The sequence below is a fragment of the Musca vetustissima genome, unplaced genomic scaffold, assembly GCF_032173495.1.
Source record: "Musca vetustissima isolate MV318-11 ecotype Yass unplaced genomic scaffold, APGP_CSIRO_Mvet_v1 utg62165, whole genome shotgun sequence".
Taxonomy (NCBI): domain Eukaryota; kingdom Metazoa; phylum Arthropoda; class Insecta; order Diptera; family Muscidae; genus Musca; species Musca vetustissima.
In genome coordinates this window covers 7210-32287 of record NW_026885291.1, presented here as the reverse complement: position 1 = coordinate 32287, position 25078 = coordinate 7210, and the positions used below count along the sequence as shown (strand labels likewise).

General features: G+C 36.3%; 1 protein-coding gene across 1 annotated transcript; it reads left to right on the top strand.

The window, feature by feature from the left end:
- The first annotated feature begins 1109 nt into the window (after positions 1–1109).
- LOC133332481 (RNA-binding protein cabeza-like) lies at positions 1110–5538 on the top strand. The gene is made up of 7 exons (XM_061540883.1): positions 1110–1116; positions 1179–1319; positions 1383–1461; positions 3626–3660; positions 4557–4696; positions 4766–5105; positions 5166–5538. The coding sequence occupies exons 1-7, from the start codon at positions 1110–1112 to the stop codon at positions 5531–5533; spliced, it is 1110 nt and encodes a 369-aa protein (XP_061396867.1). The 3' UTR covers positions 5534–5538.
- The last annotated feature ends 19540 nt before the right edge of the window (positions 5539–25078 follow it).

The window sequence follows — 25078 nt, the reverse complement described above, 5'->3', positions numbered from 1 at the left end:
AATGTCATATCGAACTTGACACGAGTATTACGATACAATTAAATCAGCTTAGTATTGCAGTACATCAGCTTGTATAATTGTACCATGAACATAGATATGATTTATGGACACTTTTCCAGTAACATTTACTCAGTAAAACGACATATACATTAGAACTTTTTTTATTTGACAAATATGTAAGGGAATTGACAATATAAATCCACTGGATTAACTTAATCCGGCACAATGTAAATGTACTATAAGTCCTATTTTGGATAGTAAGCCGTTTTATTCTCTCTTGTAGTAATACTAAATAAACAAAAAATTACAAAATTTCACTTAAAATGCTAGAAATTTACCTTTTTTAATTATTAAAGAAGTAATTTTATAAAATAAAAAAACATGTTTTGACTTTCGTCGAAAGAGGGAAACACATAAGAGGATTCAAGCCTGGCCTATTAAGTTGGCTTTGTATGAAATGTCAATTTATAAAGGAATATCAGAGTCATACTTGTATTTGGACGCCGTTCTCCTTTATTCTTTTACAATAAAAGAAGCCAACTTAACACGCCGATCCTGCAGTCCTCTTGTGTTTCCCCCTTTACTCTAGTTAAGAGAACTTCAGGCTTGGCATGTTAAGTTTGCTTTTTATATTGTAAGAGAATAAAGGAGAACGGCGTCCAACATCAAGTTTGACTCCGATATATCTTTATAAATTGACATTTCATAAAAAGCCAACTTAATCCTCGTGTGTGTCACTTTTCACTTCAAAATACGTTAAAATTTTTTAAAGTTTTTGCATGTTGCTACGTTGTGAAGTGTAGATGACAAACAACAGGCGACAGATTCTCAAACTAATCCCTATTTAAAAAAAAAACCAGTGTGGGCATAAATCGCTTAAGATGGCAGCACTAGTCGTACGCTGTGCTCATGTTTTGAGTAGTTGGTAACCGCATAATTCGCCATTTTGAAAAATGTAATAGAATAACAGAACAAGCAGGGTGTTTTATACTTGAGTTTTTTCATTCGTGCTCCGCGTTTTGGTTTGAGAAGTTTGGGTTTTGCTGGCCCAAACAAAGTATTTTACTTTCTGACTTTCAATTTAGTTATACACACACACACAGTTTAATATGGATCGTAAGTGTTGAGGAAATTATTTAAAATTGATATACAATAATTTTGAGTTTAAAAAAATAAAGGTTATGGTCAAGGAGGAGGCGGTAGCGGCGGAGGTGGTGGATACAACAATTTTTCTGTACCTCCACCAAATTATCAAATGGGTTCCGATGGCGGTGGTGGACCGTATAGCAAGCCTCCTCCATCGTACAATAAACCAGGAGGTAAATATATAACTTGGTTGCTTTTAGTATCGACATTAAATATTAAATATATTGCAATTTAAGGTTACGATTCCGGCAATCGTGGTGGTAATTCAGGAGGTGGTTGGCAAGATCGCAGTGGCGGCGGTAGCGGAGGATATGGGTATGTATTTTAACTTATTCCATTGTATTAAGAGTGGATAAACAAATGTATCCGAAGCGTCCAATCAAGGCAGACTGATAATATCCCAAAATAAGTTTCCATAAATATTCCATAATATTTACGGCGTGTTTTTAAACTATTTTGCTTCTCAACTCGACGATTGTAGCCATTTTGTTGAAGATGTTCTATTACAATTCTCATTTTTTTTATGGGAAAGTGTTGCAAACATGAACAAATTGATTTTGCTTATTTTCGGCGGTGCAATAGGCTATTTAAAACATAGTTGCAAAAGTGTATGGCGTTTCATATGGAGGTGTTCATATTTTTTGCATTTTCCATTCAAAACTGCGACATTTTACTGAAATGTTTACGTACTTTTTCACAGAATTCTACTCGGCTAAGAAATTTAACCGGCGAAATATGAAAAAGGATATTCGTAGTCAATCGAGTTTAATACAAAAAATATCAGTAGTGCAATTCTGTAATTTTTTTTTCAACATTACCAACAAATATCGGTAAAATTAAAACACAAATGTTTCATATAAAAACTAAAATTTATGGTAACTTTATATCTGTGGGTAGGACTTACCGACTACTTTAATTTGATCATTAGCTTGCCGAATATTTTCGTTAATCTGGCGTTAAGCAGATATCATTGCAGATGTAAATAAGTTTTCGGAAGGCGGGCCAAAATACTTAAAGAGAAAAAAATTGTTCTTCAATTATCTGCATTCACGTCAAATAATGATTTAATATGCGACAATTTTATGATATAGTTATTGTATTATGATATATCTACCTACATAAAGAAATTCTCAATTTAGTCTGTAATTTTCTGAAACTTAAACATTTTAGTACGTTCCGAAATTTTAAAACTAATATTTGTTACAGTTTGTTTTTATATAAATAAATTCTAATGCAACAATTAATATAGTTAAATTAAAAAATATTGTTTTTTGTATGCTGTTGTCATCAGAATCTTTAACAGCAATTTTGACGTATTGTAACGACTTTCATAATACCGATTTGTCGTACAAATACGACAGTGGACAATTTTCGACACTACTACGCCAACCCTAAAAAGGATGAATAATTCGTTTGCAATAATAATAATAAGTTTTAATAACGTGGTATTAAAGAACGCCTTCATCTATATTGCATTAAAAATGCATTAATTGTCAAATTTACTAAATAGTCATATAATACTCGACAGGGTATGTTTATAGTTTAAATCGGACTCCAGTGTTTTTTTTTTGAGAAAATGCCGACAACAGAATAACATAAGTAACAGATTTTTAATGTGTTTATGTCCTCTTTGCGCTCTTTTAATATTTTGAAAATTGTACAAATATTCCATCATTCTCTCATTGTCAAAAGGCTAAATACCTATCTGCTTTATCAATAATTTAGCTTCATTAGCTTTACACGGAGATACCTGGTAATATTGTTTTAAGATTGCTCAGGCAATTTATTATATTTAGTAAAAGGATTATTTTTAGTTCAAATGTACAAGATGCCGTCTACTTGTATATGCCGAACATACGAGCATTTACCCCAAGTCTGGATAACTCGATTTCGTTTTAATAGTTGAGAAGCAATAGTTGTTTTTTATGTACAATTCAACGGATTTTTAATATATACATATATTTTTTGCTAAATATTAATAAATTTCAAGAGTATTTTAAAGATCCCCATACAAAAAAAAAAAAAAAAAAAAATATCTGACCCTAGACGCGTCGCTAACGATATAATGGTATGAGAGTGGTATGAGTTATAAAGGATTCTTCGTGTACTGAATAAAGTACTGTAATACAGTTGATTGCAATATTGCTTGAAATAAATATGGTTTTGAAATATTGGTAAATACTCTCACTGCGTTTAATCAAAATAAGGTCTACAACAAGGAATCAACAATTAAGTTGTGGCGGTATTTGTTATTACAAATGTGTACTGTGTTCATTATGTAACATAATTATTTAAAGCGTACAGAACAGAACAAAAATATCATCGAAGATGTATCTACGCCTCTTGTCTGACATACCCGAACCGCAAGTTACAGATTGTGAATCCACGATTAATTATATATATTTTTTTGAATCTACAACTTTGCTGAAATATGACCATAATGTTAAATGATGCGTTACTATTACCAATCCTATTTTAGAAATGGAGGCGGCAACAAGGACAGCTACAATAAAGGTAAAATCAAATTGCAAGCATTTATCAAATTGCTATGCAATTAACAAAATGAGTAATGTATAACAATTTGTAATTCAATTTATTTTTTTTATTTTCTACTTAACACGACTAAGATTTCTATATTATATAAATATATATAGGTGAAATAAGTCACTTTAAAGTATACGTTAAATTGTAAAGAATACGATTACTTTTACCAATGTTGTAGTGTGCATTTTTCCAATTCCATCGGATTCTGTTGTTGTAAATACAGGACTATTTCTCCTACATATATTTATATATTTTTTGATGAACTGTTTTGATTGAATGACTGACTTTATGGTATATATTAGTATTCGTGGGGACTTACATTTCTGAAGTGTTTAAATTGAAATACTTTTTTTACCAATCATCTCTAAATTCCTGTGTATGAAAATACAAGTAATATTTCTAAAAGTAAAAATGAAAAGAAGAGTTACTACTACTGGTTAATAAAGGTTAACACAAGATGTATTGTTAAAGGTTGTAAGAGTGTAATTCAGTAAAACAAGAATGTTTGTATGTGCGTAAAAATATTCTCAACAGAAGTCTGTAAATGGGTTTGAACTTAAAAAGTACATTCAAGCGTGTATGAAAGAGTATTAATTTTGGTAAAACATTGTTAAAATATGGTTAAAATTGACAAAAAACAAGTGTGTCTCACGAAAACTGCATATTCAAATCAGTAAATTGAAAAGAAAACTTTTCGATCCATTTGGTACGAAGTGTACGGATTAAAAGTGCATCTGTTTGAGTGTATCATCATAGTCTTCTTCAGTTAAACTGAGTGTAATAATAAATGTAGATTGACATATTATTTCTTTATATATTTGTAAAATTACATGCTATACAAATATTAATAATAACACACATTGCAGGTGGTGGCGGTGGATACGGTGGTAGTAGCGGCGGTGGTGACATGATTACTCAGGAGGATACCATCTTTGTATCTGGCATGGATCCATCAGCGACCGAATTGGACATTGAAACTCATTTCGGAGCTATTGGTATAATTAAAGTATGTGGATTTGATTTATTCTACTTGTAGAAACTTATTAATACCAAGTCTTCTGTTTATTTTTTGCAGAAAGACAAACGTACCATGAAACCAAAGATTTGGTTGTACCGTAATAAAGAAACTGGCGTTTCTAAGGGTGAAGCGACCGTAACTTACGATGACATTAATGCTGCTCAATCAGCCATTGCGTGGTTTGATGGTCGCGATTTTAACGGATGTATTATAAAGGTGTCCCTAGCTCAACGACAAAATAATTGGAACAAAGGAGGTGGAGGTCGCGGTGGTGGCGGCGGCGGTGGTCGTGGCCGTGGAGGTGGCGGCTTCGGTGGTGGTGATCGCGACCGTGGAGGCAGCCGTTTTGATCGAGGTGGCGGCTCAGGCGACTTTGATTCAGTTCGCGGTGGTGGCGGTGGTGATCGCGGACCCGGTGGAGATCGTGGTGGACGTCCAAGAATGGGCGGCCCCGGAGGTGGTGGTGGAAACAACAACGTTGCTCCCCGTGAAGGCGATTGGAGATGTAGTAGCTGTAATAATACTAACTTTGCTTGGCGTAATGAATGTAATAGATGTAAAACACCAAAAGGCGATGATGACGGTGGTAACAGCGCCGGAGGCCGCGGGGGCGGTGGATATGGTGGCGGCGGCGGTGGCTACAACAGAGATAACCGTGGTGGTGGAGGTGGCGGTTATGGAGGTGGTAATCGCTTTGGAGGCGGCCGAGGAGGTGGTGGTCCCGGTGGCGATCGAGGCGGTCGACGTGACTTTGGTGGAAACAGTGGGGGTGGAGGTCCCATGCGTGGTAATAGCCCTGGAAATAACCGATCACGACCTTATTAATTGGAAGTCGCTACTAAACCAACACAGCGGTATTTTAAGTTATTTCAACAAAAGAAAAACGTGACGTCATTCAACGCAATTCTTAATTTTTAAGATAATTTTATGTCTCCAATTTTACAAGTTTATGTAAAAACCTCCTTCCTAAATATTTGTCTATGATTTAATATGTATGTATTTGATAAAGTACATTCGTCCTCATTTTACCAATTTTGTATGTGGAGATATGGAAAAAATCACGTGACAAAATTTAAGTTTTTTTTTTTTAAATTAAGATCATGAATAAATATAAATATGTAGAAAAATAATTGGTGTTATCGATTTTGGTTACTTATTTAAATGATGACGATCAATATTTCTGAACAGACAGAACCGATCCAAACTTTATGTACGACATTGGTGAAGATTCTTTAACAACTTGCTCCTGGTTGACTTCCAATTCTCAATGGTAGTAATAACCCCTATTTCTATGTCGACATCACTTCGACATGGATTTGGTATTCTGTAACACTCATGCGACGATGTCGACTATTTAACGATAATATTAAAACAATAAACACATCTTTAAAATTGTAGTCAGCAGTTTATTTTGTTTGATATTTTTGTGCAAAAATGTGTTTGTATCCTTCACCGCACTGTGGCACAAGACATGTCATGGTACATGTGTTTGCAAGATCCAAAAGGAAACGAGTTAGACCCATAGTTACTTTATATGGGCAATATTGCCAAATTTTTAACATAGCTGAAGCCGAGGTTCACACCTTTACAACTCCGGAAATATTAAGGTAGGAAAAATTGGATGTTTTGGATTTATTGATCTGTCGTTGCAAACTTTTCATGATATTGACCTCCAAAGTTTATTTACGCGGTTGCTGTGTCTACTTAATGTAAAAAATTGGGTAAAAACAGCGTGACTAAGCCATTCATTTCGTGACCTTCGTGCTAAAGAAAAAGTGGAAGTCTAAACAATGAGGAGTACGTCTCTTGTGTATCATTTTTCGAAAATGTATCTGCATGTATTATTGAAAATGTATTAATAGATGCTGACATTTTCAAGCTCGATTTTGAGTGTTTTTGGAAATTTTCTTTTAGTTTCAATGCGCTATCACAAATTTCCAAAAATTAATTCCAGGATTGTTGTACTTGCGATTCTGATTAATTTGATATGTATTTTGTGTACGTAGTATGTATTGCTTCATAGTAATACTCACCCGAAGGTGGAAATTTTGTGCGATCAAATTTCTAAAAAACCTATTTTTGGGGCCAAATTTTTATATCTGTCATTTGATTCATATGGGTACTAACGATTTTTATTTTTTTTAAGTTCCGAATAAAATAAAATCTTCCTCGCGAAAATCCATCTTCCTGGCCTTACAAAAGCACGAAATTTGGCAAAAAATGTTTTTATCTCAAAAATAGTGTGAACTGGGACATTCATGGTTCTTAATGGACCGCAATGAAATAGGTATAGATAGATGTATTTTTTTAGGGTGCACACCGAAATCGGATGAACGTTTAAAGCATATAAACTTTTCGATATAATTCACGTTTTACGAGCTTTTGGGTACTTCAATGCAACAGTCGAATGAAATTTCGTAAAATATATCTGGTTTGGAAGATAAAATTCAGTACTTCCTGGAAACCGCATGCGTATCAAATGAATTTGAGGATTACCCGATTTAGACGAAGCTTCATAATATAGTTTTATTTTAAGATTTATTACTATTTATAGAACCCCAAGATTTATCGGAAGGGTCTTGCTATAATCCGCAACGTAGTGCGAATTCCACAAAAAGGTCAACCACATAGGTGAAAAATCAATTCGTTAAGAGAGATATGAAATTATATAGGAAATATTCTTTGCAATCCGGACAATATATTTTTAGTTGAATTTTGAAACATAACGGTAGTTTTTCTTTTTGATGTCGCGTGGAGAGTAACTTGGGCATATATTTATTAGTTTTATAGTGTCATTTGTCGTAAGTGTGAACGCTGTTAGCTAAAACAAAATCAATAATAAGTATTTAATTCAAATAAAGTAATATCTTACTAATAAGTACATATATATGGGCAATATTGCCAATTTTTTAACATAGCTGAAGCGGAGGTTCACCCCTTTATAACTCGGGAATTACTTAAGTATATGAAAAGAAGTTAATAGTTTTGGGTTAATTGGTCTGTCGTTGCAAACTGTTCATAATATTGACCTCCTAACTTTATTTTGGTGGAAGCTGTGTCTACTTTAATGTAAAAAAGTATGTAAAAACAGATTGAGGCGAACCAGTTTTTTTTTATGTTCTCTATCGATTTGTGACTAAGCCACTCATTTCACGGTCTTCGTGTCAAAGTAAAACTAGAAGCCAACAAAATGGGGAGTACGCAACTTATGTATCATTTTTCAAAATTTTAACTGCATCTACCTTTAAATAATGCTGACATTTTGAGTGTTTTTTTAATTTTACTTTTAGCCTTAATACGCAAACAGGAATTTCTAAAAATCGATTATATGATTATTGTAGTCGCGAATCTGCGTAATTTGATAAGTATTTTGTGTATGTAGTATGCACAGTTTCAGAGTAATACTCATCAAATTTCTAAAAAAACGCCAAATTTTTAGATCTGTCAACTGAATGATATGGGTACCCGCGATCAATAAAGTTTTTACGTTTCGGATGATATAAAATCTTCTTCGTGAAAATCCAACTACTAGAACAGCGGGAACTGGCCTTCCAAAAGCACGAAATTTGGCAAAAAATGTTTTTGAAAATATTGCGGATTTATTTGCGTTTTGTGTGGATCATTTCCGCTTCTATTAATGACCTCATACGGATTTTGATCTGTTTCGAAAAGAGAACTTTAAAAACTTCAGCCGAAAGAGAGATGTACCCAATTTATCTCAAAAGTAGAGTGAGCTGGCACATCCATGCTTCTTAATGGACCACATTGAAATCGGTATAGATCGATGTATTTTTTTAGGGTGCACACCGAAATCGGATGCGCGTTAATGGCATATGGAGTTTTTGGAAATTATTAGCGTTTTCCGATTTTTTGGGTACTTCAATGCAACGTGTGGCACATCTTAGCCGTCAAATGAAATTTCGAAAAATATATGTGGATTGGAAGATAAACTTCAGTACTTCCTGGAAACCGCATGCGCATCAAATGATTTTGAGAATTATGCGATTTAGACGCAATTTAAAATGTATATTTCATAATATTATTTTATTTTAAGATTTATTCCTATTTATAGAACCCTAAGATTTATCGGAAGGGTCTTGATATAATCCGCAAGGTGTATACTTATACACAAGAAGTGATTATTTTTATATATGTCAATTTTCGGCGAAATTCGGGTAAAATAACAGAATAACCCCAACATTTTTTCTGAAATTGCTTGTATAAAATTAAAAAAAATAAATATGATGACATTATTTTTTCGAACCAAAAACAAATATTTTTCCTCAATATTTTGTTTTGTTGTGGCTGTGATTTACAAACCGCTACACGGACTTGTGTGATTTTGATATCATTTGATTCATCATGGTGTTTAGATTATGTAGATATTTTTAAATTTTTAGGTGTGTGTATGTCATTAATCACCCCTATTCCGTAAGTCGTCGTCGTTGTCGACGACGTTTCTCTTTCGACATCACTTCGACACTGATTTGGTATTCTGTAACACTCAAGGGCTAAGCAGAATGCACGCGTTGAGCCATCCGTTGCGTTATGTGTTATCGAAAATACAACAACCACAAGGAAACGATAACACAAACGCTCGAATTTGTTGTTCGCTGCGCTTCGGAGTTAAATATATTTTAACTTTTTGCGTGCGTTAACGCGATAACAAAAAACGCTCATCGCGAACATTCTGTTTGGCCCTTCATGCGACGATGTCGACTATTTATCGATAATATCAATAAAAACAAAAAATACATCTCTAAAAAAGTGATCAGCTATTTATTTTGTTGCATATTTTTGGGGCCAGTCGCTACTCAACATATGTTGATGCTAGACTGCTTTTTCAACCCGTCTTTCGCTATTCCGTCGTTTCTGTTTATAAACAACAAATACACGGTTCTGCGCGCTTTTTGTTATTGCTTTGAATTTTTTTCCTTGTTTTGGAACTGGAAATAGTTCTTTTTCTTCGACGAATAAAATCAATTTGTAATTGATTTTGTTTTCAAATTAAAAATGGATGCGGATGGGGAACCGCCCCACAACCACCTCAAAAGCCACTTTGGGATCCCAATAAAAGACGAGCCCATCTTATTGCTAATCAAAATAAAAAATTTATTAACAACGAAGGCCTTCCAATAAAAAATCAAAATGGCAATGACAGCTCAATTAGCAAGTCGGATGAGTCTGGAAATTCTGACGGCAAAGAAAATACAACAAATCCAACAATGTTATACCCAAGCAATCATCCTGGGCCCTTTTATGTCATTGTGACCACAAAAGAGCCAATTGCCACCAGAAGGAAAAATTGTGAACTGCGGTTGTATGTTCTCCTGCAAAAAATAAACATAAAAAATAATTATGTATGCAAGAACTTTGGATATAACACCTTTCGACTTACCTTTAATAATTTTGCTTCGGCAAATGAGTTTGCCCAAAATCAAAAACTCCAAGATATTGGTCTAAATGCCATGATCCCTGATCGGTTCATTCAACGCTTCTTTGTAATTAGAAATGTCCCAAAAGAAATTGATACATCTACAATTAAGATATCCATTATGCAGAACAATCCCATGGAGGTCATTTCTGTTCAACGTTTTACAAGGAAAAACTTGGAAAATGAGATCGAAGAAACGGAAACCGTAAAAATTGGAATTATTTTTGATGGAATCCCGAAATTTATTTTTATGTGTGGAACAAGAGTTACACCCGAGCTTTATGTTCTTCCCACGCGACAGTGTAAAAAATGTGGACGTTTAGGTCATATTGCAATTCGCTGTAAAACCAAAAAAAGGTGCCTCGAATGTGGAAAATTAATCGTTTGCCTAAATGATTGCGAAGAACAAAAGTGTGAAACTTGTCTCAAAACAACAAAATGTGTGGACAATTGTGGTCCTCGTACATGCATTCTCTGTAACAATACCGATCATGTGTCAACAGATGAAAATAAGTGCCCGACATGGAAATTCGAAAAACATGTTAGATCAATTATGACTCTTACCAATTTGAGCAGAAGAGAAGTCTTAGAGACATATCCCGTGTCACAGAATTATTATAGCATTCTGGAAAACGATGGTTACAATAAAGAGTTTCCGACACTGAGTAAAAATACTACTGCAAAAATCAACGTCAATGACGAAATAAATCGCAGGGTCACAAAAGTGAAGTACAGCAAAGTTGCAGCCCCACCAATAATAATTAAACATCCAGTAGCGAGTCCATCCATAGTTATTCCTTCCAAACCTATGTTTGAGCGACCGTCCTTCTCCAAAGTTTCCGACATGGAAAAAGTTTTAGCAGCTTTCACAAAACAAATGTCTGATTTGCTCACATCTCTAAATTGTGACGAAGGTCTCAACATTCTTGATAGCTTCAAAAAATCATTGTCGAATTCAGCCACCACATCTAAAAATAAAGAAAATGAACAAGATAATTCTCAAACATCAAATAAAAAATCATAACAAGTGCTTCAATTTTTAATTTTATTTCAATAAATTGCCTATTTTAAATCCATTGACTTTTTTAATTTATCTAATAAAACGTTATGAACATTTTACAATATAATATCCAAAGCCTTAAAAAAAATAAGCACTTCCTTGAATTTTACTTAAACAAAATGAATATTGAAATTTGCATCCTAAGTGAAATCTTTAATATCGATGAAAATCAAAATGCTTCTTCTTTTATAAATTACAATATTATCTCGAAAAAAAGAAATGATAACTTCGGTGGCGTTGCCATTCTATTCAAAAGAGACATTAAATTCAAAAGAATTAAATTTGAAACCAATTTGGACATAATTATATGCCAAACGACAAACCTATCGTCAAACTTTACAATCGTTTCAACATATTTTCCTCACTCAGTTAAGGCACATGAAATCAAAACAGAACTTGAAAAACTATTTTGTTTCCTCAACACAACGGCAAATGTATTGATTTGCGGAGATTTCAATGCGAGACATTGTTCATATGGCGACGTCTTTGTCTCTCATAGATGCAACATAATAAAATCTTTATTCGACTCATTGGACTACTACTGTCTAAATAATGGACATTTCACATTTAAAAAGCGTGTCAATGATACAACTGGATCTGTACTTGATCTTTCATTTACCAATACCACCATGGATACCTCCTGGAAAGTTCTCAATATTTCAATCGGAGGAAGCCACCACTTGCCTATACTCATAACAATAGGCAATCTCAACAAGAAAAATCAGAAATTTCTGGCAAAGAAAAAGTTATTATCTAGTCTCAACCAAACAGATTTTCCTCCTTCTTTTGATGCGATTCAGTCGACATTTAATAACCAAATTAAGAATTCAACATTTGTTTTAAAAGGAAAACATAAACCCAAGGCCTGGTGGGATCAAGTAGTGGAAAAAACTTTTAGATTGCAGTTAGCAGCGCAAAAGTCCTATGTAGCAACAGTTTTACCGCCAATAAATTGATTGAGGCCACAAAAGCTTTTAGAAATGCTGTAAAATTTGCAAAAATAAAGTCTTTCAATTCGAAAGTTAATGAACTGAGTGAAGAACCAAACTCTAAATCTCTTTTTAAATTCGTTCGTGGTTGCAAAAACTCACTATCTGCGCAACAACAAACCAAATGGTGCTCTGAAAACGATAAAGAATTCTTAACACACCTTAAAAACCAGGTTCCAGACAACAATCCTCTTGATTTACCCTCAGCGACAGCGAACTCATCTACCGAATTCGCCCACGAAGAACTCACACTAATATTAAACAAGAAGAAAAAGCCATCTGCTGCTGGAGTCGATGGCATTACATATGAGATGGTCAACAATCTGCCTCAGTCTGCAAAAAAAAACCTTCTTAGAGCCATTAACAATGACTGGAAAAACTGTCATTTCAGGGATGAGTGGAGAAAAATAAAAATTGTTCCGATCCCAAAAAGAGGAAAAGATTTAGAGGTATTTACAAATTACAGGCCAATTGCGCTAATTCCAGTTTTTGCAAAAATTATAAATTTGATGGTTAAAGAGAGGCTTTAAATTTTTCTCGACCAGCACAACATTTTACCAAAGAGTACATATGCTTACAGGAAAAACTTATCCGCGTCAATGTGCATAAATGACCTGCTATATTCAATTAATTTTCACAAAGAAAGAGGCGAAAAAGTTATATTATTGTCACTCGACATCAACAAAGCTTATGATTGTGTTAAAATCGAAATTTTATATAATATTTTAAACGAAATTCAATGTCCAAGAGAATTATCCACTTGGATGATAAATTTTCTCAAGCACAGAATTTTAGTATTGGGTAATGAAAGCCTTCCAATTTACAACGGTCTCCCACAAGGCAGCTGCCTTAGTCCCACACTATTCAACATATACACTCTTGGCCTGCATGGTATTTGCGATCAATATACAAAAACGTTTCAATTTCCTGATGATTTCATCATTCTAACCGCACACAAAGAGTTTGGATCTGCCAACAACTTACTTCAAATCAAGGTAAATCAGTTTTGCAATCTAATGAAATCCTTAAATCTTTCCCATAACTCGGAAAAAACTGTCGTTATGTATGTGGCAAATGGAGCCAGGAAAGTTCCTAAAATCTTAATACAGAGTACTGCAATCAACGCAGTCAACAAGATCAAGTTTCTGGGAAGGCATATAAAAAACAGCCTTTCTATAAGCAATCACTATGAAGAGGTAATTTACTCATGCGGCACAACTTTAAATGCTCTTAAAATGATAAACTCGCATAAACATGGTCTGAATCCTAAGATATCTTTAAACTTGGCCAAATCACTACTTTTTTCTAAAATCGAATACTCTATATCATCAATGGCTCATATGCCCAACTACATCAACAAAAAAATAACCACGTTCCAAAACCAGATCCTTCGGAAAAGTCTAGGTTTAACTCCATCCACACCAGTTCATATCCTCTACGCCTTAGCAGTCATTTTGCCTCCTGAAAAACGAGCACAGTATTTAGCAGCCAAAGAACTATTGAAATTTAAAATATATCACAACAACACGTATAACCAGTTTACAATAAACCCATCCATCAGAACAAGTTTTGGTCTGGTGTACAATAAATTTCAAAATATCTTTGACAATACAATAATCAGTGATTTTGAACCCCCAGGAACCAAAATCACTTTTCTATTAAACATCTTTAATGTTGTGAAAAAATCACAACCAAAAGAATTTTTCAAATCCACTGTACTTCAAAAACTGCATGAGTTTAAATCAATCGGTGCATCAATATGGGCTACAGACGCATCTATAAGCGCAGATTCCACAGGATGTGGTGTCTGCAACATATCGTCCAATGAAAACTTCGTTTTCAAAATTGAGGCTAAACTGTCCTCTCTTATGGGAGAACTAAACGCAATAAACAAAGCAATTGATCTAATCATTGAAGACGGTATGGAAAAGGCTGCCATTATCACTGACAGCAGGAATGCCTGTCTTTTAATTCAAAACAACACTTCTCTTAACTATCTAGCCAATGAAATAAACAGGAAAATAAATAATTCCAAAATAAGTTCACTTACCTTTATATGGGTACCATCACATATTGGCATATCCGCCAACGAGCAAGCTGATTATTTCGCCAAACAAGCTGCAATCATTGGATGTATCATACCAAACCACCTGTCTGTGAAAGATGCCCACTCCATGATATACGACGTCCTGTGGAAAGAATGGACCGATCAATACAAAACTACATCTACACGAACATACTTCACCAATTTCTTTTCAACACCTCCAAAAAATTATTGGTTCTCCGGGACACCTCTGTCTCCTGGTGAAATTAAACTTGTCAACAGACTACTGTCCGGCCACACATATGCGAAGACGTACCTACACCAAATCAACATAGAAAGTAATAACCTCTGCGACTTGTGCAACATCCCCGAAACGGAAGATCACCTGATTTTTAATTGTCCGAAATATTTAGCAATTAGAAGGAATTTTGAGTTTTTTAATCACTACACCAATTTATGTGACCTCCTAAAACAACGTCCCAATGCTTCTCTTAAGGAATTATGCAAATTTATCTCCACCGTCAACATCAAGTTATAAGGGCAAAAATGCGTCACTCAACACACAATCAATGAATGGAAATCTTCACTCAAACTACTACATAACACTTCATGAAAATACTCAGCAGTGGTTATGAGTACTCGGGTACTCGTCCAACAAACAACACAAAGCCCAAAAAAAAAAAAAAAAAAAAAAAAAAAATTGGGGCAAAAATGTGTTTGTATCCTTCACCGCACTGTGGCACAGGGCATTATGTCTTGGTAAATGTGTTTGCAACGACCAAAAAGAAACGAGATAGACCCATAGTTACTTTTTAGTATATATGTACATAGAATTATTTTTCAGTCGATTTATGCATGTCCCTCCATTCATGTATTATTTTAAACAAGCTACATGCCACCATTATGAAATTTGGAAAAAATCCATTCAATTGGGATGAAATTTTATTTCCACATAGACGAGTCCTATTGACATTGGTGAAAATCGGTTCAGATTTATATATAGATCCCATATTTTAAGTGATTATTTATACTCTTTCGAGTCGAGCTTGATGATCTAAATTTTGCAATGAAAAGGAAAGCCAGGAGAAGAACCTACGTACCCACCATTATGCGACGCGTTTCGCCGTTGGTTAAGCGGCTCATCAGGCATATTGGGCTATGTGGCTTTTACAAAGGTCGTACGTTGATAACTTGTATTTATTCCGCCCTGATGCGAAACTTACATATGCGAATTAAATTCAAATTTGTCAAAGTTCGACATTTGTCTTCATTCTAGGAACAGTCCTTTTCAAAGCAGATTTTTGTTGTAGCGATGGATAATTAATCCACACACCTACAATTGCTTCCATGGTATACACATGTTTTTGCGCAACCGTTTTTGGAAGTGTGTTGATGGCTCAGAACGTTGAGTGGTCTTGGCAACATTTGTGTTGCTCCGAGGACCTAGGTTCGAGCCCATATATTTTTCTATTATTTACACTTTATTTTGCATTAAGTATTGAATAGATTCTAGAATGATGTATCGTGTTCTTGTCGGGCATGTTTTTTTTTAATTTCTAAAAAAATGTTCAAACGCTTGAGTCGTCAACAAAAACTATGACGAAGAAATCTTCGACATCGTCGTCGTACACATTGTTATGCCATGTACAGACGAGCGTTGTTCGCTCTCTCATTCGTTGTTCGACCCTTAATTATGAAGTTCCCCATACAAAATTGTCTGAGCGAACACCGACTTTTGTACGTTGTTGAATTCGAATCACTCTCTGAATCTCCAAGAAAATTGTCACATCCCTAACAACTGAGAGCATTTATCGAAAATAAATTATTTAAAAATAAAATAAAAATAAAAAAAATTGTCTAGTTTTTATATATGCAGCAGGAAGTAAATTTTGTTATCTACATAATGCAATGTGAATTTCTTTCCCCATGGTTCTAATTAGCGTACAAAATAAGAAACAAATTTGGGGACACTCAAACAAAAAATTCTAAAAATTTTTATATGTGACATTTGAATTTAGAAAATATAAAAATATATGAAAACAACAATGTTTTCAGAAAAAATTGAAAACATGAAACATACTATAGTCAGGAGAAAGAGAATTAATTTTTCTATTTAGATCCATATGTGATTCATGTAAATATTGTTACGAATATAACTTTAGATTTAAGTTAATTTAGATGAATTCCGTTAATTTAAGAATTTGAATTGTAACGTAAATTTCTATCTGAATAACTTCACAACAACAACTACTGTATAGATTTTTCTACATCCTTCCATTTCCTCTTTCATTGTCTATTTTTTTGTTGACGTACAATTCTTGTTGTTGGGGCCAATCACCCAACTTACCAAGACTGACCACCACGGATGTCTAATCCCTGGTCAACCCGATTTGCCTGCAACTTCTGGGACGATTTCACTGACTTCGTCGGTGACTGCTGGTTTACTTTTTGATGCCTTTCTGAGGCAACAACTCCACAACAATTATAGAAACTTTTAATTTTATAAATTATTATAAAAACTCCAAAGGAGACAATTTTATTTTATTTCACAATTCAGAGAAAACTATTTATCTCCCACTTGCTCTTTTTGCTATTTTGGCACCTTTGACCGGGTAGCTGGTTTGACAACAATGAATGTCTTTTTTGCGGCCGTGCTCAACAATTGCCAGAATACTGGTTTAAACCTTAAAATAGTGGGAGAGAGAACAAGTGTGGGAGAAGAAGCAATAACAAAAAAGAACTATAAAACTAAGGCGGCATATTCAAGTTTCTCGCCGTTACTAATGAGGAGTGGACGACGGCTATGCAAGTGCTGCCCACTCAGCGCTTTCTTGCATAAACATCCTCCTCCCCTTGGGACTAGTTCCCAAATACTAACATATTTAATACATAAAAATAATAAATTAAACTAAAATTACATTCAATATGTGCAAGAAAATATACATTTGGAATTCATGAAATGTAAATATATGTAATGAGGTAAATGTATGTAGTATATAATATATGAGGTCCAGCCTGGTTTTTGGGGGTAGTATTGACCACGAGCCAATGATAGTGAACCACGAAGGAATTTAGGTTCTGGCGTTATTTATGGGAACTTCTCCAAAGAATGTCCATCCAAAAATGGTTTTCTGCGCATAGGGTAAATTTGGCCTAGCAACTGGGAGCGCCATATATATCCTTTCGGAAGCATCTTTCCCCAAAACAATACTTATATTGTCGGGCCGATATAGTTCTTGGTCCGCAACATCTTTTTTCGGATAAATGCCCTTGAGGCAACGTAGATCGAGAGGAAGACATGGCGAAGTATAGGGCCCCTTTCTCGACCTCTTCATAGTGGCAGTATATGTAAATACTGGATTTTGCAACGAGGTCAACACCACACGCATTGAAGTCCCGAAGTCGCTTTTGTACACAGGAAGTGGAGCGCCGAAGTGTATCCTGCTTATCGCCTGCAGCGGATTCATCTCCACTCTGATCTTCATCGGGACTTCTATTAGCCCAGGAATTTGTAGCAAGACCTGAGCCGTCATCTTCATCCAATATTTGCCATCGCCTGGAGTGTGTAGGGCAGTGTGGTGGGGCATTTTGCATTTTCTGCAACCTTCTATTAGTGGACAATCTTCCACTTCGTGCGACATGCCTAAACAATTTATACAGTAACGCCGGACGGACACAAAAATTGCCTTGTCATTGGGTGGCATTTGGAGAAAGGTGCGACAGTGCCTCAAACCATGGCGAGTGTCACAGAATGGACATTTAAATTCGTCGTTGTAACTCATCTGCAATAAAGAAAATACAACAATTTAGATGAGCACGCATTGGAACATTTGCTCGGGTGGCATTATGAGACAACATTGGCTGGACTGTATTCAGACATCTATTCGGAACGGGGAAGAAGAACCAACTTATGGATAGGACGGGAAACTACCCCATTTTGAGTCTTCAGACTAACGACACGCACGCGGTCATCCGGCCCTCTGTGTAGTTCTATAACACGACCAAGCCGCCACTCATTCTGACCCATTGAGTCACAATTAATCACCACCAGATCATTAATCTTCAAGTCTGCCTGCTGCTTTTTCCACTTCGTGCGCTTGTGAAGCTCTTTCAGATACTCAGATTTCCAACGTCTGCAGAATTCCTGAGTAATTAACTTTAGCCGCCTCCAGCGGTTCAATAGAGCTGATTTACATTCATTTTCCTCCGGTTCAGCTGGAGAAAGCAATGAGTCCCCGATGAGGAAATGTCCAGGAGTAAGTGCTCCAAGGTCGTCAATGTTGTTGGACAATGGAGTAAGAGGTCTGGAGTTGAGGCAGCATTCAATATTGGCCAATATGGTTGCAAACTCCTCGAACGTATGCTTAATTTGCCCAGAAATCTTTTTTAGATGACTTTTGCAACTTTTTACTCCGGCCTCCCAAAGCCCACCCATGTGGGGCGCCGCAGCAGGGATGAAGTGCCATTCTAGCTTTTGAAATCCGTACTTATTTATGGCCTCGTCCCTGGTCTCGGAGACAACCTTCGCCAAATTAGATCGAAGTTCCCGATCGGCTCCAACAAAGTTCTTGCCATTGTCGGAGTACATATGAAGGGGGCATCCACGCCGAGAAGCGAATCGAGTCAAAGCTGCTAAAAAGGCGGGTGTAGATAGATCGCTTACTGGCTCCAGGTGGATGGCCTTAGTAACAAAGCAGACAAACAGGCATATGTACCCCTTTGATATACGACATCCCCGTCCATTAAAGTTTTTGATATCAAACGGGCCAGCAAAATCTACTCCCGTCGTAGAAAATGGTCGACTAAACGTTAGCCTTTCGGGGGGAAGCGCAGCCATGAGCTGTGTTCGACGTCTCTTCTGAGCCATAACGCATTTTAGGCACTTACGGTAGTGCAATTTTACGAGATTCCTACCCCGTATTATCCAACACTCTAAACGCGTTGTGGCAAGAGTCAATTGAATGCCACCATGATTGGTCATGCGGTGGACGTGATCTACATAGAGAGCAGCAAATTTACTCCGATACGCCAATATGATAGGATATCTCTCGTCATACGATAGAGAAAGAGCGTTGCCTAACCGTCCGTTGGCACGAATGAGCTGATTATTATCCAAAAAGGGATTGAGAGAAAGAAGAGGGCTGCTAGATTCCAACTTTCGCCCTTTTACGAGGCAATTATATTCCACGGGAAAGTAGATTCTCTGAGACAAAGACATTAAACGATACCGAACGAAGCTAAGTTCCTCTGTTGATAGAGTTATGCTCTCGAAGTGAGCCAGTTTCTTTGTTTGGGGATGAGTCTTACGAATAAAACGAAATATGTACCCTATGACATGAATAGCGGTGGAGAGCCGAGAAAATCTCTCTAGAACATCTTCATCAACGGCCGATCTAGCAATATGAACCTTTTTTGGTTTGGACTCCAGTGTAGTTTCCGGTATCGTGACACCTGGTGGCCATTCGTCTCTATCTAGCTTGAGCCAACTCGGTCCGTACCACCACAACTCACACTCCTTTAATTCTAAAGGAGTCCGCCCCCGGGTTGCTAGATCTGCGGGATTATCTTCCGTCGGCACATGACGCCAATCAAAACCAATTTTTTGCTGTATTAAAGAAACCCTGTTAGCAACAAACGTCGTCCAGGTATATGATGGTTTCTTGAGCCAGGAAAGTACAATTGTTGAGTCCGACCAGGGCAATAACGGTGCATTTGGAATCACCAATTGGGGTAAGACTGAGTCAACTAACTCCGCCAAAAGGAGCGCACCACATAGCTCCAATCGAGGCAATGACATCTTTTTCAACGGAGCAACTTTAGACTTGGCTACAAGTAAATTCGAGTAAATAAGACCATCCACATTTGCTCGTAAATAAAGGGTTGCCGCGTAAGCTGACTCTGACGAGTCGCAAAACCCATGAATTTCGATGTCACAATTTGGCGAGTAATTCACCCATCGAGGAATACTAATTTCCTGAATACTACTCGTATTCGAGACAAAATTTTTCCACATCAAGAGAGTAAGTGGTTCCAATGGATCATCCCATCCAATTTCATCGAGCCATAATCGCTGCATAAAAATTTTTGCTGTCACAACGATCGGAGAAAGCCATCCCATAGGGTCGAAAATTTTCGCTATGATTGACAAAACCTCCCTCTTTGTGTAAGTAGCTCTCTCCTCCAACTTTTCTACTATAAAGTAAAAGCTGTCCGTGGAGGCGTTCCAGCGAATGCCCAATGTCTTCGCTGAACTTCTGTCGCCCAACTCAAGAAATTCCTCGTTTAAAAGATGACCACGGTCTATACCTCTTAAAATGTCTTTAGAGTTAGACGTCCATTTCCGTAGGTCAAATCCTGCGGATTCAAGGATTCCTACAAGCTCTTCCCTTGCGGTTAAACTTTCAGACACTGTGTGACATCCAACTAGCGCGTCATCTACATACATATTGTTTCGCAATATGCTTGCGCCAATGGGAAAACGATGCTCCTCATCATCTGCCAATCTCAAAAGCGTCCTAAGAGCCAAATAAGGGGCGCAGTTGACGCCAAATGTCACAGTTTTTAACTGATAGTCAACAATTTCACTCTCTGGGGAAGATCTGAACACTATACGCTGATATTTACAGTGATTTGGATTTATCCAAATCTGGCGATACATTTTGGATATGTCACAGTTGAAGACATATTTGTAAAAGCGCCAATTTAGAACCAACGAGACAATGTCTTTCTGAAGAGTCGGGCCCACATATAGTGCATCATTCAAACTTTTCCCACCAACTGATGGACACGATGCATTAAATACGATTCGTAACTTCGTAGTGGCACTGTCGGGCTTAAAAACACCATGATGAGGCAAATAATAGCAGTCCTGATATTTGGTGAATCCTTCAACTTTTTCCATATGACCCAGAGACAAATATTCTAAAATAACATCATCATAGTCAGATTTTCGATTTTGACCTCGCATAAGAGATTTCTCGTTGCGTAAAAATTGAGAAAGAGCTACATATCGACTCGAATTTGATGAAAGTGAAAAGAGTAAATCAGACCGAAAGGGCAAGTCTACGGTGTACCTTCCGTCAGGACCCCTACTTGTCGTGGATACGAATATTTCTTCACATTTTTTATCTTCCAAAGAGACAACGGGTATCTTGGGCACTTCCTCAATCTCCCAGAATTTTGTCAATTGGTCTTGTATTGACACTCTAGTGCAATGGGAAACTCTCAGTGAATCTGAACGTACTATATTTGTTGTAGGTCCCGTCAAGATCCACCCAAAAACGGTTTCTTGTGCTAAAAGAGAGCCAAGCACATTCTTCTTAACCCCGTTGAGTAAAATTACAGGATAAATGTTCCCACCGAGTAAGATGTCTATTGGTCCATTTTGATAAAATGTGGGATCTGCAAAATCTAGATCTGGCAGTTTATCAGCACTTATTTTATCGAGAGGCTCCGTGGGAATTTCTCCCGTTATTTCTGGTACAACAAAGGCCTCGATATTCAAAGAAAATGAAGTATATTTTATCGATCCAATTGTCAACACGGCTAATTTATTACATTTCGTTAAATGTTCACCACCTAAGCCCGAAATATCCGCAGAGACAGAACTTGTTGGTAATTTGAGTGCTTTTTGTATCCTTGACGAAATAAATGTGTCATCCGAGCATGGATCTATTAAAGCTCGAAATTTATATGTATCACCATTTTTATACACATTTACCCAAGCCGTTGCAAGCATCGTCTTACTAGAGACAGTAGTGTGGAATGTTCGAGGATTTGAAACAACTGTTGGATCCTCAATAGGTCGTTGATTATTTGAAGTCGATGCATGTGAGAAATTTGAAGAATCATTCCCATTATTTTGAGCCAATTTGTCTTTATGAAGCAAAATATTATGCTTTGATCCACATTTGGAACAGCTTATCGACTTACAATCGATCGATTTATGGCCACGAACCAAGCAATTTATGCATCTGTTTTCCCGTTTAACCACATTTAATCTATTTTTAAATTCCATACTTAAAAATTTTGGGCAAGATTTTAATTGATGCATTCCTTTGCACAAATTGCATTTACTTTCATTCACCTTTGTGTGATGAACTTTAAAATGTTTTGATTTATCAAATTGATTATATTTATTACGAGCATTTTGATTAGATTGTGCTCCATTTGAGCCAGTTATGTCCGAAACGCTTTCCAATGCCTGATATCTCTCCGTGAGAAATTTATTTAAGTCCTCCCAACGAGGCATTTCCGTTTTACTAACTAGCGATTGCTCCCAAAGAGACAAAGTAAGCTTAGGCATTTTTGTGGAACATTGGTATACAAAGATAGGGTCCCAAGATCTGACATCTATCTTGTATAATTCGAGAACTGAAATACAATTTGTGACATCTCGCTGCAGTTTCTTAAGGCCACTAGCCGATTCTTGGCCGCAATGAGTCAAATTAAATAAATTTCTAAGTTGGTTATTTATTAAAATTCTCTTATTTTCATACTGGTTTCTCAGATTGTCCCATGCAATCGTGAAACCTTCAGCAGTCAAAGGAATGTGCCGATTTACTTCCCTTGCCTCTCCACTAGTCTTTTGAAAAAGATGGTAGAGCTTCTCTACCGAGCTAAGTTTTTTATTATTTATGTATATGGCCGTGAATAAATCACGGAAACTCGGCCATGATACATAATCTCCCTGAAATACTTCCGTGTCACAAGGAGGAACCGCTATTGAGGAGGAAGTTTTTTGATTTGATGCGGTCGGAAAAACCTTTATTTTATCCATCCATTCTCCCAGGATATTTATGCATCGAATATAACTCTGATGAGCAAGCTTTTTCTTCGTTTTTAGTACCTCTTTATTCTTTTTATTGATATCGGGATCATTTGTACAACTTTTATACGCTTCTTTCCACTCTGTCCATAAAAGTTGAATCTCAGCCTTTTCAGCCTCAATTGCTGATTCGTTATATTTGAAGGCATCTGATTCCTGAAGATGTTCTTCAAAGGAAGTAATTTCATCGCATTGCCCCAAAAATTCTTCTAAATTTGCCATTTTTATATATAGCTACTAGGTATGCTGACCGTAGTATAAACGTTCAAGAGACAAAATTTGTTTGTAGCACTTTTCAATATTTGACCCAGAGTCAATTAGTATAAAAATACGCGAGGACGTATTTAAAATCAAATTGCTTTTAATCCAAAAACAAGTGAGTAAGTTTACCAAATAATCCAGTAAGTATCAAAAAAAAAACTTCTAACTTCTAGTGCCAGCAATAAATTATGTTACAATATATTATACCAAAGTGCTAAAACTCAATAAGATCCAATATTTTATTCAAATCCAGAAATCGCCGAATTAGCATTCATTAATTATCCTCTAATGAGTAAGATGACGTTAATAATGACCAAATAATTTGTCAGTGTTCCTCGAGTTTTCAGTAGACAAATTCTCAATGCTGTCCACTCAGCAGACACAATGTCTCATAACAGCAAATCTTTGTCGTTCACCCTTCCAAAATTCTACTCCTGAGGAAGAAAATATTTATGCTTCAGAAATGTCTTCTCCCAATGAGTAAGGGTATCAAAAAACGCCAGAGCCAAAATGTTCACAATTTACCAAAAAATCCATCGAAATTTTCATCATCGACTTTTATATGCCAAAATTTCGTGTTCAATTCTCATTCCAATGTTTGAGTCAAAAGAGAAACCAAATGTCTCACATAGACGTCGATACGAAATCTCTTATTTGTATTCCAATGAGAAATAGGGCAAGATCTTTATGCAAACGTTCTTACATCAAACTCTCTTATCCAAAGGCAGAGTTAACCAAAGGCACAAGTTCAAATTCTGCTTTGTTTTCTGTTCAATGTTTGTTGTTGTCAACAGTAGGCGAGCATCAACAAAAACACACCAAAGTATTGCGCCTACAACGTTACATACCAGCCTACGACAAAAGAGTCAGCAAACAATTCAAACCTCTGTTAGGACACACAGCAATTGAGCAATAGAAACCATACACAAGCAGCGAGTCAGTGCGCCAGCAGCACTGTCAGCGCAAGCGTCGTTGGACAGTTCGCAAAAACAATATTCTTCAAGCAAGCAATGTTACAAAGCGAACTGCAGCACTGCAAGCAAATATACAGCGCCGGTTCAGCACAACAACAATAATGTCTTAAGAGGAATACAAAAATTCTAAAGACATGCACCGTAACTCCAACGGTACCACATGAGTCAATCACCTTTTTTGTTACACAATTTAGTAATTGTTAACCTTCAAATTTTTTCCTCACGAGGAAGTCCAAACAGCCGAGCCAATTTTTGTTTAAGTAACCCACAGTTCTGGTATTTGAAATGTATTTACTCACGGTTGCTTCGCCCTTTATTTTCCTCTTCTGGATATAACTTTTTACGGCTTCCGAAGGACCAATGTTGGGGCCAATCACCCAACTTACCAAGACTGACCACCACGGATGTCTAATCCCTGGTCAACCCGATTTGCCTGCAACTTCTGGGACGATTTCACTGACTTCGTCGGTGACTGCTGGTTTACTTTTTGATGCCTTTCTGAGGCAACAACTCCACAACAATTATAGAAACTTTTAATTTTATAAATTATTATAAAAACTCCAAAGGAGACAATTTTATTTTATTTCACAATTCAGAGAAAACTATTTATCTCCCACTTGCTCTTTTTGCTATTTTGGCACCTTTGACCGGGTAGCTGGTTTGACAACAATGAATGTCTTTTTTGCGGCCGTGCTCAACAATTGCCAGAATACTGGTTTAAACCTTAAAATAGTGGGAGAGAGAACAAGTGTGGGAGAAGAAGCAATAACAAAAAAGAACT